The sequence below is a fragment of the Lutjanus erythropterus genome, chromosome 14 (genome assembly GCF_056507025.1).
Source record: "Lutjanus erythropterus isolate fLutEry1 chromosome 14, fLutEry1.hap2, whole genome shotgun sequence".
Lineage (NCBI taxonomy): Eukaryota > Metazoa > Chordata > Actinopteri > Lutjaniformes > Lutjanidae > Lutjanus > Lutjanus erythropterus.
In genome coordinates, this window is record NC_139330.1 from 6,472,869 (window position 1) to 6,486,997 (window position 14,129).

Genomic DNA, 14,129 nt, shown 5'->3' on the forward strand with positions numbered 1-14,129 from the left:
AGGGGGAACAAGTCTGAGTGTTCAAATCAAAAATCATAATGTAATTTTGATCTCAGCTGCAGTCACCAGCTTTAGACTGGATTCAGTCCAGTGCGTTTGCTTTGTTTGGCTTACAACTGCATATAAATGAGAGGTGTTATGTTTTTCAGAGATGATGTCCTGCAGAGCCTGACCATTGTTCAGCACTGCCTTCTGGGAGCTGGGGGCCTGATGCCTCCACTGAAGGGAGAGCCCATCCCTGAACTGTAAGCATTTGCATTCACAAACTGAGCTATCTCATGACCAAGAAAACCAGAAATGGACACAGAGAAACTTCTTGTGTCCTTTAGGAAAATAGTGAGGCCTAACAATTGTGCTACGTTTTTGAGAGAGAGAGAGAGAGAGAGAGAGAGAGAGCGAGAGAGAGAGAGAGAGAGAGAGAGAGAGAGAGAGAGATTTGTTGATCTCACATTAGATAGTAGTTTCAGTTGAAGCACCTAAATCCACCAGTCATGGCTTATATTCCATTAAATACATGAATCAAAGCCTACTGGATTTGCACATTTCAACTAATACTTAGAACAAAGTTAAATCCTCATTGAATGTATGAGTTACTCGTATCTTTACAATTGTGTAAATGTAGTATTTTTGCTAAATATTAAAATGATGGACTGAATATTTGGCATGCACCAGTCACCCAGTCAGAGCCTGGATTTGGATAGTTTTCAGTTTGACCATCTACTGGCCATCCGTGAAGTTAAGCAGTTTGATTCTGCATAGAGACATAGACCGTAATGTCACAGCCACACACACGCACACAAATGCTGTCGTGTTGTTGGCATTAAGAGAAGTGATAGACTTCAAGAGCAGGATAAAGAAAAGAGATGAGACGGAAGCAGCTGAGCAGCTGATGGTGTGTTGCCAAACAACGGTATACTTTCTAGTTCTTCAGGCTAATGTTAGCCAGCAGCATAATACTAGTCACAGTCTGGCAGTTAGCCTCACGTCCTGTTCTGGCATAAACAACCCATGTTGACTGCATCAACCTGAAGACCTTCTCATCCAGACTTGTGCAACCTCTGATTTTAATTTTTCTTACTGCAAAGCATTACAATGAAAAGAAAGAAAGAAAGTGTAAAAGCTCTTTAGTCAGTATTTTAGTATGAACATACAATTTAATTTTCTATTGAGGAAAAGTTAAAAAAAAGTTTGTGACTTTCAATTGTAGTTCTCAGAAGGAAAGAAAATCGGAATCCACAGGACAGACTTTTAAAAACATCAGAAGAACATTCCAATCAGTGCATCTCTACTGAATATAAGACAGGTGTTTGGAGACACATTTTTATTTCTACAGAATTTGTTTTCAGACAAATAGTAAAGTTGGCTTTGAACCTGCCTTGCCCCCCCAGGGTCCATAGCATGGTGAATCTGGATGAGACCACCCTCTACACAGGAATGGAGTACGGTGCGTACGTCACTTGGTGATAATAATTTTGCTCTCAGTAGATGTAAATGTTTGTTGGGGTATTAATCTGACACTGTAATATTATCTCTACCTGCAGATCAATCCAGAGAGAACTACAGAGATGCTGTCTGCAGTGTGATGAGACAGTTGCTGCGTAAGTGTTTACCCACTTGTGACCTGTCTTTGTTTTACAGCCATGTCTCAAACAAAGGTGTAGCCACTTTCATCGCAGTACACCGTAGGTCTCTGTCCTGTCTTCTGAGTTCCTTTACTTCTTTCAGATTACATTCTGGAGCACTCAGAAGACGATACCAAGTCTCTTTTCTCCATCATCAAGGTGAGCAGACAATAACATCACTTCCATCTTCCAAGTCTTGATATATTTGGCTACAATAACAAATCCTTAAAACAAAACACTCACACACACGATATTTCCTAGAAAGCCGCAGTGGAGCAGTGCTTTGTGGGACGTTGTATAGGAATAGGCACTGATTTTATTTGACTCTCATTTATTGTTTTGAGTCTCTTAAAGACTGTACAAAGGCTCTTGCCAATGGCTGTTTTCCAACACTAATCTATCTTTGTTTGTGATGCGTTTCAGATCATCAGTGACCTGTTGCATTTCAAAGGTTCTCACAAACACGAGTTTGACTCCCGATGGAAGAGCTTCAGCCTCGTGAAGAAATCAATGGAAAACAGAGTGAGAAATCTGACATGATATTTTACTTTGGTTACTTTTGTACTCTTGTTAGTAGGGCTGGGTATAGCTTAGAAAATGTGATAGTAGTACCAATACCCTTAATTTGATATCAATACCAATAAGAAAGTTAAAAGTTTGATACCCATCATGTGAATGAAACATTCATGTATTATAGTCACACTTTCCAACATACAGATGGCATGTTGGCACTCTGAATTCCCAGCTCTTTCAAATACACCACACTCGACACTCGGTAGTGGGCCAATCACATGTCGCATCAAGTTGAAGAACACTTGCAGTGATTGGCTGTAGACACATGTACCGCATTAACAAATCTTATGTACCACATTAATTTGCCTCCAGGCTACTGTTTTCTGTTAAAATCATGGTAACTACAGTTGGTGAAATCATATAGCTCTGCATGGCCACCACAGAAGGATTGTCTCTGAATTTATATTCTGATTGGAAAGAGGGTAAAAAATGCAAATAACATTGAACAGTTTTCTGCTCTGAGTTGAAGTTTTTTCAGCTTGAGGCATTCAGAGTGCCCTTGCAAAAACAGCATCCAAAATGCTTCCTTTCTATAGAAAACAACTGGGAAAAGATGCCTCTCACTGCCAAAACTGTGTGCTCTCTGATCGGAGCCTTAGAGACACTAATAGTTTATCTTGTGTTTAAAACTGACCATCAATTCCTAATGCCTTGCTGTTGTATTTGCAGCTTCATGGCAGAAAGCAGCACATCAGAGCTCTGCTAATAGACAGAGTCATGCTGCAGCATGAGGTAAATCATCAAGAGAGAATTTTACTTTTTACTATACTACTTTTACTACATTACTATGTCTTAACTGTAAATCATTGTGTCTTATCAGCTGCGAAAGTTGACAGTGGAAGGATGTCAGTACAGGAGCATTCACCAGGAGCTGATGAGAGATCTGTTGAGGCTCTCCACAAGCACCTACAGTCAAGTGAGTTTCACAGGACACTTTGCACCAATCTGTCTATCTACATCTTACCAAGGCATTTGTTTTCTTCCTGTTTTGTTTTAACCTTTTAATCACATGACATAACATAATTGTAGAAGTCATTTGACTAGTGTGTATAAATGATACTATAATTGATACTTTTTATTACCTGCCAGGTTCGTAGCAGAGCTCAGAATGTGTTGTTCACTGCACTGGGAACCTACAATTTCTGCTGCAGAGATTTGATCCCCCACGTCTTGGAGTTTCTCAACCCGGACAACAGCAGTGTCACACAGCAGCAGTTCAAAGTATGTTGTTCCTCTCTGGCACGTCTGTGTCCTGCTCTAGCAAAGCAAAGTTTTTATATTTTCAAGAAGTCACATTTCCTGTTTTCTCATAAACATACTCTGTACGTCTGCAGGGTGCCTTGTACTGTCTTCTGGGGAATCACAGCGGAGTGTGCCTGGCCAATTTGCATGACTGGGAGTGCATTGCTCTGACGTGGCCTGCCATTGTGCGCTCGGGTCTCAGCTCAGCCATGTCTCTGGAGAAGCCCTCCATTGTGCGGCTCTTTGACGACCTTGCAGACAAAATCCATCGCCAGTATGAGACCATTGGCATCGACTTTGCTGTAAGAAAAACGCTAAGAACTCTTTTTACTATAGGGGTTTAAGGAAATATCGATACACCTGAGCATCATGATATTATGTTTTGTGATAGTGTATCGTTTCTCAAAACCACTGTATGATGATATTGTGATACATGCAAAAATGGGCGGCAGTTGTTCATTTTGTTTTTCATCCATTCATTTTGTTCAGTCTCCCGCATGTCTGCCTTTTTGCTTTGTTTTGCTTTAAGTTCCATCCCCTTCCGCATGTTTAGACAAATTAATTCTGATAATACATGTGTTATCTTTTTCCTCCCTTTAGATCCCCAGTGAGTGCCGCGCTGTGGCCAAACAACTGATGATCACCGGAAACCCTTTTCCTGAGGATCCTGTTCCCTCAGAGGAAGAAGCAGCAGAGGGTCAGAGGAGGCAGGAGCTCAAGAACTCCGAGTCTGTTGAGTAAGTTCACATCAGCATCATCACCACGCCAAAGACCCTGCAGCTCTCTTGAATAAGACTCGCCCTCTTCTTTGATATGAAAACGGGAAATATGAGTACAAAGTTCAAATAGTGAATTGGAGCTTTAAATGATAAATAATATGGGTTGAATCTCTATTTGATGTACGACATATGGTCGAAGCGTGTTGCTTGACACTGTAAGCTGATCAGCTGTTTATATCTGTCAGTTGTCTTTCAATCTGAAGTTAAGCTTGTTATCCAGAAACCAAAAGCCCACTGCTCTGAAAATACACACTCTGGAGTTTGAGTTCAGTGGCTGCCTGTCTCACTGCCTGCCAGACTCCATCAACATCTTGTTCAATTTAACGCCAAAAACATCTGCTTATTCTCAAAGATTATTCATGATTTCTTACGACTCATAAACAGACACTGATTCATTCAGCAAACATTCGGCATTAATTTGAAACAGGCAAACTAAAACAGTTATTCTGGCCCGGAATAGAAATTTCAAACAGCTATAGTGTTGTTGTCAGAGAAGCCAGTGTTTCGACGTAACATATTTCCTTGATCTCTGATGATATGTCATGGTCATTTTATGATTTATTACAGTAAGTATATTTTAGAGTTCTCCTTTAACTTAGAATCAGATGGGTTTGGTTACATAATAGGTGCTAATTTTGTTCTGTGTTTTTGTAGGAGATACAAACACCTCATTGGTGATCTGCTGGACTGCATCAACAACAGGAACATGTAAGTTAATGTAATATCTGCCTCAGCATATCCCATTTAGATGAATTTATTACTGCTTGTAACACCTGCTTTGTTTAACTTTCCAGGCCTTGGAAGTTTGAACACATTGCAATCGGTTTCCTGTCGTTGCTGCTGAGAGATGACCACCAGCTCCCTCCACCTGCCGTCACGTTCTTTGTCAAAAGCCTCAACCATGACTCCCTCTATGTCCGCAAGGTTTGGCATACACACATCATGAGACAAATTGTAGTAGTGCTGTGGATGCATTCCAGTCTTCCCTGTTGCATTTTGTTTGAAATGTCTTATTTTGTCCATCAGGTGGCGATATCAGCTGTGGCAGGCATAATGAAGCAAATAAAGAGACCACATAAGAAAGTCCCCATCAGCCCATCTGAGCTTTGTAAGCTTCTTTATTTTTTTTTTAGTTTTCTTGTGTATGAACATGACAGTTTTTGTATCTCATTTTCATTCTAATTATAGTTTCTAAAGCTCATTTAAAAAAATGTTATCTTTGGTAGGTGGAGTGAAGGAGCTAAATGATATGATAGCAGGGGACCGTCAAGACAACCAGTGGCTCCAGTATAACAGCAGCAGCCTGCCACGCACACAGCAGGACTGGGATGGCTGCGTGTTTGTGGAGAAGACTCACTGGGGATACTACTGCTGGCCAAGGTTCTCATTTTATAGTGGCTGTTTTATTTACTGGACTGTCTTTATTGGTTTCTCTCATCTGTCCAACAACACCTTTCATGTTTTTATTTACCATCACCTCATTATTGTTCTCTAGGAAACTGTTGATGTATGCGCCGCTGGAGGAGCAGCCCAAACAGAATCTGTCCAGAGAGGAGATGACAGAGGTTTGTGTACCTCTGTACACCTCACACATCCTCTATGACAAATATTACACACACAATAATGCAAAGTAATGTTGGCTACATACAGTGAAGTTCATTTTCATGTCCTTCCTGACAGCGGGAGCAGATCATCTTTGACCATTTCTCAGACCCAGTATTCATCAACCAGTTCATCGAGTTTCTCTCTCTTGAGGACCGTAAGGGCAAAGACAAGTTCAGCCCTCGCAGGTTCTGTTTGTTCAAGGTGAGCTTCCCTGAGAGTCATGTTTCAATGTAGAAACCAACTACAGTCCGCCAGTAAAAACAATCATCTGTTCCCTTCTCCTGCTCTTCCAGGGATTGTTCCGCAATTTCAGCGATGCCTTCCTTCCTCTGCTGCAGCCGCACATGGAGCGCCTGGTGGCCGACTCCCACGAGAGCAAGCAGCGCTGTGTTGCAGAGATCATCTCTGGACTGATCAGAGGCTGCAAACACTGGAGCTACTTGAAGGTAGTGATCTGAAACTCCAGATGAAATTTTCACGCAGATTTAGTTGGATGAAACTTGGGTGAAACTAACTTGCTGTTGAGTTGCATAGTGTAAAGCCCTCTGCAGCACACTTGAAACTCAGCTGCAACAGATGCAAAACTCTCAACTTTGTGAAACCAGTTTCATGCAACAGCCAATGAAAACACTGTTAACATGTCTGATGATTTTGAACCAAACTGATTGATTTGAACTCTACTACAGCTTATTGTCAAAATGAACCAATAGATAAAACAGAAGTACATCTTTTGGATGCTTCAGAAGAAAATTGTCATAGACTTTATACAAGGTTGGCAATGCTGTCAACAAATGTGGGCAAGGCGAAGGTGGTTTATATTGCAGCTAGCAGATGACTATCATTACTGTTAGCTTACTTAGAACTGTGCTTTGACACAAAATTGAGAATAAGACCTGTTTTCCAAAATGCCATCATATGTCAAGCTACAATTTCATACTGATGTCAGAAGATGGCAACGTAGAACTCTTTATTTATTTTCATTGAACTAAAGAGAACATGCACTCACTGGAGACCTATTGGATCAAGAGCCTTTAATAGTGTGAAACTATCCATTTGTCTCTTTGGAGTAACCAGTAGGTCCTGTTTTTTCCTCTTGTATATCAATAAGCTTTAATGCACCATTAGCTGTTTTCCATTTCTCTGGGACAGCCAGTATAAAACAAAGTAGTCAGCCAGTGCTAGAAGTAAAAGCCTGAACTGATATTAGTCAGTGAGAAAACGATATGAAAGAAGTTACAAAGATGTAAATGTAGTTACAATGACACTTCACACTTGATTTAATCTAATGAGAAAACAATTATTATTTAAAAAATTACTGATCTAATTAGCTGATTTTAGTGAAATTAACTGTTAAATTCTGTTGCATGAGGCTTTCATTATTTTTGGATTGCTTCATGTCACTGTCAAGTTGCATAGAAATTATGTTTCATGCAATTTGCAACCTGCACCTTGTGAAAGTTTCACTGTGTAAAGCTAACCTAACATTTAGCAAACAAGCAAACATGAGTGGATGCATCCCAAAAAAATGGTCCATATAGAGGAGTGTGTTTCAGCAGTGCAGTTTGTTTTCTTCCTCTGCAGATGAATAAATTAAGTGTCTAAACTTATTTATTCATAGCTAACTTGATTTTCTTATGTCTTGTTTCAGTATAGTTTAGAAAGAGTTTACTTGCTTGTAACTCCCAACAGCTCCCCGTTTTCCTTCCAAACTTTGAGGATATCCCTGTAATAAGCAGTTGTGGATCATCCATCACCAGAAACACCAAAGACATTAGCATTGACTTTTCTGGAAAGAAAATAGGTTGGAGGTGAAACAACCAGTGCAAACATTTTTGCAAACAAGTAACATGTTGCTTACTCTGCTCACTGACGGACAGATGGTAGCTTGTTCCTTCATGGTTAGGAAACATAGTAATGTGGTGAGGTGGTCTTTTTCTTTGGATCAGTCTCTGGACAGCACCTATCTTGGAAAAATCACCTGAATATATTTAAGTGAATTTTTTACAAAAATACTACTTATAGTTTCACTATGTTCTGCCCTCTGTAGGTATTTTTCCGACCTTACAACAGAAACAAACCAGTATTTTATTTGTCCTCCTCTACAGGTTGAGAAACTTTGGGAGCTGTTGTGTCCACTGCTCCGTACTGCCCTGTCCAACATCACAATAGAGACATATGCAGACTGGGGCACCTGCATCGCCACGGCCTGTGTAAGCTTTTGCTTTTGCTCGTTTGTATCCATCATGTCTTTATGATTCCATCTGTTAAACGCATGTCACTCATCCGTCCTTCCACATGACTGCTGTTTCTGTCTCACACAGGAGAGCCGAGACCCACGCAAGCTTCACTGGCTGTTTGAGATGCTGATGGAGTCGCCAGTCAATGGAGAGGGGGGTTCCTTTGTTGATGCCTGGTGAGTAGAAAGGTTGTTGCCTGAAGCAGATGTTGATGTGGCTGACAAACTGTGATGATGACTGTGCATCTTTTTCCCTTTGCAGTCGTCTCTACGTGCTGCAGGGAGGCCTTGCTCAGCAGGAGTGGCGTGTTCCAGAGCTCCTCCACAGGTTGCTACAATACCTGGAGCCCAAACTCACACAGGTCTACAAGAACGTCCGGGAACGAATTGGCAGGTGCGCTCTTTTTTTTACTGAATGTGAATGTGCTATTTGTCATCATCAATGTTTTAAGCTCTTTCTGTGACTCACGGTAACCTCTCTGATTCGGTGTCCTTCCAGCGTGCTCACGTACATCTTCATGATTGATGTCAACTTGCCGTACACTCAGCCGACCACCTCCCCGCGCATCACAGACTTCACAGAGCGAATTCTGCTGCAGCTGAAGCCTCTAACGGAGGGAGATGAGGAGATCCAGAACCATGTGGTCGAGGAGAACGAGGTGGGAGAGCAGGATGAGAGAACGCAAGCCATCAAGCTCCTCAAAACAGGTAGGTCGACTCAGCTGTCACCATGAATGCTGGTTATTGTAGGAATATTTTTCCAAACTCAAATTTCTAGACTTCTCTGCAGTTTTTTTTCCTTTTTTCAGTTCTTATTTAAAGGATAGTTGAGATCATTTCACCAACTACAGAGACAAAGCCTTGTGGTTACAGAGAGTATTTTTATACTATTTTATTTTTAATCCACTAAGTCATCTAAATTTTACAACATAAATTGCTTAGGAAACTAGACAACCTTTCCAACCCAACTTGCTATTTGGACTGCTACCCAACTAATGCCACAGATGTCTGGTTTTGGCTACAAGACACTTGTGGCAGAGCTGTTTTGCAGGCTGTGATGTGCAGGCAGAGGGGCAGCCCTGTGTGGAAGTGTGCATTCAGACGCACGCTGTACATCTAGCCTTGCTTTCAACGACATTAAGCTCGCTCTGGCCCGTTGGAAATATTTTGGCTCTGCTGGCTGCCTGCTCCATATGCCATGAAAAAAAAATCGGAATAAGCACAAGTGGATATGTTTCCATACTCCTGATTTTATTAAAGATCAGTAAAATGAAATCCAATATTTTTCCGTACTTTTTCATATTGCAAAGGAACCCTGGGAGTTCACTTTAAGTAGAATTTGCTTTTGTCAGACACCTACAATTAAAGAAGAGGATCATTGTTAGAACTTAAAAATTCCTGTCTTCAAATGTCTGCAGTTCTGAAGTGGCTGATAGCAAGTGCCGGTCGCTCCTTCTCCACTGCTGTCCCAGAACAACTACGGCTGCTTCCCCTGCTCTTCAAGGTGAAACACTCACCCATCCATTCATAGCCTTGATCTGCTAACTTCATCACTGCAACTTCAATTTTTTCTTTCTTAATCTACAGACTGTAAAACGACTTAATAGAACTTACTGTTAATCTGCCTCTGTCCTCTGCTCCAGATCGCTCCCGTTGAGAATGATGACAGCTACGACGAACTGAAGAGGGATGCAAAGACCTGCCTGTCTCTGATGTCACAGGGACTCCTCTACACAGAACAGATCCCCATGGTCCTCAGTGCCCTGCAGGAGGTAAGTTGTCTGCCAGCTCTTCACCTCCAGCACACATAACTGGGCTTCTTAGAGATCCTCCCATCATATAACTCAGCTAGATTAATAAGCAGAAAGATAAAAGGGTCAAAGGAAGTGATAAGAGAAGTAATATATATATTGTGTCCGTACAGTAATGTGAAGCTCCCTGGAGAATAAATAAGGGAACCTGAAAAAGGTCACTCAGGTGATTTTCTGATGTACAACTGGTTGAATAAACAGGGTTTGTATGGGTGTTGTAAATCCTTGAAAACACCAGAATTTTAATGTAGTGTTTTCATAAATCACAACCTGACCAAATATTTTTCTTTTTTAGTAGAGCAGCAACCTTTAGTCAGTTAGTTGTCAGCTATTAAATCAGCTATTTTAATAACCAGTTAATCAATTTTCACATTGTTTTGAGACAAAATGCTCAAATTCTCTGATATCAGCTTGTCATTGTCAGTATTTTCTGGTTTCTTTACTTCTCTAGAGCAGTAAACTGGGTTTTGGGGTTGTGGACAAGCAAGACATATGAGGACATCATGTTGGGCTGTGGAAAATGGTCATCAACATTTTTCACCATTTTCTGACATTTTATGGACCACACAACTTTGAATTTGATTTACAGCTTAATTGATAATGAAAATAATAGTTTGCTTTAGCTCTACTGTTTAGACAAAGAAATTAAATAAGTAGAATTTAATGTGATGAAGAATTGAAATAAGGCTGCAACTAACGATTATTTTAGTTGTCAATTAATCTGGTAGTTGTTTGGTAAATAAAATGTTAGAAAATGCTGAAAAATGTTGATCAGTGTTTCCCAAAGCCCAAGATGTTGTCCTCAAATGTCTTGTGTTTCCCACAACCCAAAGATATTCAGTTTACTGTATTAAAGAGTAAATAAGCCAGAAAATATTCACATTTAATAGATTAGAGAATTCTTTTACTACTCAAACAGATCAATCAATGATCAAAAAAGTTGGCAGTAAATTTAATAATTGACTCTATAGCTGTGAGGTTCTGGAAAAGCTTGAAAATGCATCTTGAAAATTCTTGAAAAGTGCTCTTTGACTTTGGAAAAGGTGTAGGACCTCCTATTAATATAACAAACTTAATTTCACATGAAAATACAGAAACAGTCAACGTAATAAGTTGATTATCTAATGAATAGAAACAGTTCAAAGCTGTACAATGGTATGACACATGCAGAGATTGACATCTTGAACTTGTTCACAAATTCTGATTTAGCTGCTGTAACCCGTTTGATGCTGCATATATTTTCAGAGTGGGCGGCGCTCCCAAAAACGGGGGCTCCATTACAAAACAACTAAATGGTGTTCTCATCCAGGACATGGTGTGTTCCTCTTGTGGAGCAAATGCTGAGTGCGTTATTGATGTGGGATGGGTTTGTTGTTGTGTGTTGCAGATCGCTGGCAGCAGCTCCTGGCACGCTCGCTACACAGTGCTCACATACCTCCAGATTATGGTTTTTTACAACCTGTTCACCTTCATGAGTGACCAGAAAGCGGTGGATGATGTGCGGGCGCTGGTGATCCGACTGCTGGAGGACGAGCAGCTGGAGGTAAAAACAGCCATTCACTCACAACATGAAAATCATGATGTAAAGCTGAAACATGTAGTTGGTCTGGAAGATGGTTGGAAGATGAACAGACATATGGTGGCGTGATTACATAATAATCACTGAGCCAATACATGCTTGTTTATGCTAGCAGCCACTCTCACTGTCTTCCAGCTTCACTGTAGTGATTCAGCACTCTCCTCCTGGCTCTCCACTCTCTTCCCCCCTCTGGTCCTCTAGCTGTTGCTATGGAAACCACAGGCTGCAGTAATCTGTTGCTATGGAGATAACGTCCAGATTGAAAGAGGATGAGAGGGAGAGGGATGGAGTAGAGACAAAGGAGAAGTGGGGGATGGATGGAAGTAGCCATTTTTATTTGGCCTCTTAAACTAACCTGAGCGTGATTTATAGGTCCTGGCTGTATGACGCTTTCACGACTCCCATTTCCTCAGAATCACCTTTATGAGATAAATACATCATATGTTCACAGAATTCGACTGCTTCCAAGATGCTTTGTATGCATTCAACAGCCCTTGTTCTTTTATTAAAGTATTTTTCGCCATTATCTGCCAATAAATCCCTAAAAATATTACACGCTGAACCTTTCAGAGAAAAAAAACAAAATTATACAAAACTGAAAAACGTCTGTTATTGATGACAAGTTAAAGTATCTACTTTAGTTAGTTACTTTTTTCCATGTTTGAATACACTGGGAATATATGTAAGTGTGTTGTAATTAATACTGCACTGTAGTGACAAAATACACTTTGAACTTAAAGTTTCCATCTCTTTTCTCTGCTTTTCTTTTCTAGGTAAGAGAAATGGCCGCCACTACACTCAGTGGCTTCCTTCAGTGCAATTTCCTGTCCATGGACGCCCCCATGCAGGCACATTTTGAGGCTCTTTGCAAAACCTGCTTGCCTAAGAAGAGGAAGAGGGAGCTTGGCTCTATAGTGGACACTATACCCTCTGCTGGTAAGGAACTTATCTAGAGTTAACTACTCAAGAACATGTGATGACACTTCAGTATGCTGTTCTCTGTCATTTTAATGGAATCCCTCCTGGTGTGTTTTTGCAGACTTGGTACGTCGCCATGCGGGTGTTCTCGGGTTGAGTGCTTGTATTCTCTCCAGCCCGTATGATGTGCCCACCTGGATGCCCCAGCTGCTGATGGACCTGAGTGCTCACCTCAATGACACACAACCCATTGAAGTATGTGTAATCACCTTATATTGTTACAGCAGATTTATCTTTATACCTCTTATTTTTTCACATTTCCTACCTTACTGTCAATGCAGCCTGTGCATTGTAGCCATAACCTGTGTTTGTTTTCAGATGACTGTGAAGAAAACGCTGTCAAACTTCAGACGGACTCACCACGACAACTGGCAGCAACATAAGCAGCAGTTCACAGACGATCAGCTGCTGGTCCTGACTGACTTACTGGTCTCCCCCTGTTACTATGCCTAAAACCTGGTAAGGTATTTTAACTTGAAAAATAATTATCTCTGAATGTATTCGCGAGCACACAAGACATTCAACTTGGTCATCATTCAGTACCATCAAAATAACGCTGATGAAGGGATAATTTTATTGGGGAAAAAAGCAAAGTCATTGAACCACATTTTAAAGGAGATATCTGTGATCCATTTACAGAATAAATCATAAAATGACCATGATATGTCGTCAGAGATTAAAGAAACATTCTAAGTTAAAATACTAGCTTCTCTAACAAGGCTACAGCTGCAGTGTCCTCCTTTGAAATTTCCATTACAGCATTATTTGTATAATTGTTTCACATTAATTAGAGTTCAAATTAATGCCAAATGTTTGCCGAATGAGTGTCTGATGATGAATCATAAGAAATCATTAATAATCTTGCAGAAGGAATAGATGTTTATAACAGTTAATTTAGGCATTATGTTAATTGAATCTGGCAGGCAGTGAACACTTAACTCCATACCTAGAGTGTGAATTTTCAGAGCAGTGGGCTTTTGTTTTCAGGATAACGGACTTAGCTTTACATTGACAGACAAGTGACAGTTATAAACAGCTGAACAATTTACAGTGGAAGACTTCTCACTTAATCTTTTTAAATTATAATGTTGCGCTCATCTTGCGCTCCTGCAGCCTGAGCTTACTCAAGTCAGTGGAGGAGGGGGCGGGGGAAACGACTCGCTTCAACCATAGATTGTATATTAAATAGGATTTCAACCTTTTTAAAGGGTAGGTCACTAAAAAAAGAAAATTCAGTCATTATCTACTCATCTTCATGCTGACTGAAGGTTTAGTTTTTAGTCCACAAAACACTGCTGGAGTTTCACAGGAAAGCGTTGCAGAATCTCCTAAACACTTGAATTGAATGGTGTCCAGTTTCAAATGGAAAAAAGAACCATATAATGCCTTGATCCTGCTCCAATCCAAGTCTCCTAAAGCCCCAACATGCCAAGCTGACTTGAAAGATGTCATTTACATCATGTTTTTAGCCTGAATCTTCACTGTAGATCCTTACGTTTATATGTGTGCACACAGTCTCAATTGGGTGTGTCTGGTGTGACGACGTGTGCAAATGAACAGCATGTTGAGGCTTTAGGAGACTTGGATTACACCATTCACTTCCTTTGTTTTGGAGATTCTGCAGCACTGTTTTCCTGTGAAACTCCAGCAGTGTTTTGTGGACTAAAAAATTAACCCAACCTTCAATCGGCATGAGGGAGAGTA

The 14,129-nt window shown here is 40.6% G+C and overlaps 1 protein-coding gene across 4 annotated transcripts in view; it reads left to right on the forward strand.

Annotated features, from left to right (window-relative positions):
• psme4a (proteasome activator subunit 4a) overlaps window positions 1–14,129 on the forward strand; it is a 36,993-nt gene that overhangs the window by 21,625 nt on the left and 1,239 nt on the right. For all 4 annotated transcript variants that reach the window (XM_084736627.1, XM_084736628.1, XM_084736629.1 and 1 more), the window contains 27 exons: window positions 150–245; window positions 1,389–1,444; window positions 1,542–1,598; window positions 1,726–1,781; window positions 2,046–2,144; window positions 2,865–2,927; window positions 3,016–3,111; window positions 3,285–3,416; window positions 3,530–3,739; window positions 4,038–4,174; window positions 4,871–4,924; window positions 5,011–5,140; window positions 5,243–5,324; window positions 5,443–5,596; window positions 5,712–5,781; window positions 5,897–6,022; window positions 6,115–6,267; window positions 7,927–8,031; window positions 8,143–8,234; window positions 8,320–8,451; window positions 8,557–8,765; window positions 9,476–9,561; window positions 9,701–9,829; window positions 11,256–11,411; window positions 12,221–12,383; window positions 12,487–12,620; window positions 12,744–12,884. In XM_084736627.1, coding sequence (XP_084592753.1) covers window positions 150–245; window positions 1,389–1,444; window positions 1,542–1,598; window positions 1,726–1,781; window positions 2,046–2,144; window positions 2,865–2,927; window positions 3,016–3,111; window positions 3,285–3,416; window positions 3,530–3,739; window positions 4,038–4,174; window positions 4,871–4,924; window positions 5,011–5,140; window positions 5,243–5,324; window positions 5,443–5,596; window positions 5,712–5,781; window positions 5,897–6,022; window positions 6,115–6,267; window positions 7,927–8,031; window positions 8,143–8,234; window positions 8,320–8,451; window positions 8,557–8,765; window positions 9,476–9,561; window positions 9,701–9,829; window positions 11,256–11,411; window positions 12,221–12,383; window positions 12,487–12,620; window positions 12,744–12,878 — 3,112 coding nt within the window. In that variant the 3' untranslated portion in view covers window positions 12,879–12,884. The remainder of the gene's footprint in view (window positions 1–149; window positions 246–1,388; window positions 1,445–1,541; window positions 1,599–1,725; window positions 1,782–2,045; window positions 2,145–2,864; window positions 2,928–3,015; window positions 3,112–3,284; window positions 3,417–3,529; window positions 3,740–4,037; window positions 4,175–4,870; window positions 4,925–5,010; window positions 5,141–5,242; window positions 5,325–5,442; window positions 5,597–5,711; window positions 5,782–5,896; window positions 6,023–6,114; window positions 6,268–7,926; window positions 8,032–8,142; window positions 8,235–8,319; window positions 8,452–8,556; window positions 8,766–9,475; window positions 9,562–9,700; window positions 9,830–11,255; window positions 11,412–12,220; window positions 12,384–12,486; window positions 12,621–12,743; window positions 12,885–14,129) is intronic.